The 2099-nt window shown below is 42.4% G+C and overlaps 1 protein-coding gene across 1 annotated transcript; it reads right to left on the bottom strand.

The window, feature by feature from the left end:
- Nucleotides 1–921: 921 nt before the first annotated feature.
- On the bottom strand, nucleotides 922–1536 carry LOC147855983 (uncharacterized). The gene has a single exon (XM_087329609.1). It carries the CDS (start codon nucleotides 1534–1536, stop codon nucleotides 922–924), a length of 615 nt encoding a protein of 204 aa, XP_087185735.1.
- Between the last annotated feature and the right edge of the window lie 563 nt (nucleotides 1537–2099).

Here is a 2099-nt window from a genome sequence, read left to right as displayed (position 1 = left end):
ATGTTCGCTATCGAGGAATCGTCCAAGGCAACGAGGAGAGGATTCGAGGATTGGGTGGAAACGCCGGACAAGGGGATGAAGGTCCTCTATGTGTTTTCGGCATTCAAAAGTCGGTTCGGGAGGTTTTCTGCGAGAGATCAAGCTATCCTCGCACCGGACAAAGTTATCATGTTCTTACGAGCCGTAGACGTCCGGGACCGGAAGGATCTTGGAGTGCTTCTAGAGGACACGACTATCGAGAGTGGCCTCGATATGTTTTCAGCATTCGAAAGTCGGTTCGGGAGGTTGTCTGTGAGAGATCAAGCTATCCTCGCACCGGACAAAGTTATCATGTTCTTACGAGCCGTAGACGTCCGGGACCGGAACGATCTTGGAGTGCTTCTAGAGGACACGACTACCGAGAGTGGCCTCACCAAAACATGGGAAAGCGTGCGGGATATCGTCACACGATACACAAAGAGGGGGCAATGGCTTGCCAACGAAGAAAAGTGTCGCGACCCAAGCTTCGAAGACAAGGTCGGTTTGGAAGAAAAGAAGATAATAACAAACGAGAAGACGTTTACAAGACAAAATTACAAGAACTTCTATTACCAGAAACCGAGATTACAAGGTTGCTGAAGACTAAGCAGATTACCGAGATTACCAAAAACCGGAATGGTTCAACACTAAGCAGATCTTCGACTTATATACTATACATCAGAATGTGCATGATCGCCATTTGGCATACATGTTGTGCGCCACTTGGCTTATATGGTGCATGCCATTTGGCGGTCATCTAATGTGTCTAGTGCTCTAGAGTTCTTGATTAATAATAATATGAAAACGTATTTATTAATGAAAATGAGTTGGTGCAATGGTTGATGTGTAAGACCATTGTTTGAAGGTCACAAGTTCAAACCTTGATATTCACATTTTGTGACATCATCCCCTCCTTTGACGACGAGTTCCATGAGTTGCAATGCATGAACTAGGTTTTGGTTTAGGAGGATAACGAAGATGAAACTCTTGTATAAGTTCAGAGGCATTAGTGACGTTCGTTGCAGGTTCCCATGTCTGATCCGCAGGCATGTATCCCAGCCAATCTACTAGATAATATAACTTATGGCGAATGATCATAGAATCCAAAATAGCTTCTACTTCATATTCAGGTCCTTCAACAAGTTGAACCGGAGGTGGTGGTGGGATAACCCGATTTGGAATAGAACTTGATGTCCATGGTTCTAATAATGAAACATGAAATACTGGATGAAGACGCATATGTGAAGGTAGGTCCAGACGAAATGCAACATCGTTGACTTGAAGAGAGATTACAAATGGACCTAGACGTTGGAAATCCAATTTGGCACTTGGTCGAGTAGTTTTCACATTACGACGCAATAACCAAACACGATCACCAACTTTAAACTTAGGGTCTTCAAGTGAAGAATCTAAGCGATGTTTATCTGCCACCTTCTTGTACTTGGCTTGAGCATGAAGCAAATTGTGAGAAAGTTTGGTTTGAATTTCTTTGAGTTTTTCTAGACGATCTTTGACCATGGGATTTTTTGAGACTTTTGACATTCAAGCATCATCCATCGAGGATGATATCTTGTGTTTGCAAAGAACGGAGTGAATCCCGTAGAAGAATGGATTGAATTATTGTAAGCAAATTTTGCCATATGTAAGAAATCCATCCAATCATCTTGTTGATAGTTGATAAAGCAACGGAGGTATTGTTCTAATGTTTGATTTGTGCGTTCCGTTTGCCCATCGGTTTGAGGATGGTAGCTTGAAGATAGTTTACGAGAAATTCCAAGGCTCTCCAGTAAGTGTGTCCAAAACTTTGCAATAAATTGTGGTCCACGATCACTAATGATTTCATCTGGAAGTCCATGGTGCTTGAAAACTTCTTGCATAACAAGACTTGTCAATTCTTGACTAGTAAAAGTTTTTCTACATGGAAGAAAATGTGCCATTTTCGTAAAGCGATCCACCACAGTAAGAATTGCATCATAGCCTTGGGAAGATGGGAGATCTGTGATGAAATCGATAGAAATGGATATCCACAGACCATCTGGAATGGGCAATGGGTGCAACAAACCATATGGCCGATGTCGAGG

The sequence above is a fragment of the Azolla caroliniana genome, unplaced genomic scaffold (assembly GCF_043228905.1).
Source record: "Azolla caroliniana isolate FFs.n. ecotype wild unplaced genomic scaffold, voAzoCaro1.0.p SCAF_13, whole genome shotgun sequence".
Taxonomy (NCBI): domain Eukaryota; kingdom Viridiplantae; phylum Streptophyta; class Polypodiopsida; order Salviniales; family Salviniaceae; genus Azolla; species Azolla caroliniana.
This window is presented reverse-complemented; position numbering and strand designations above follow the sequence as displayed.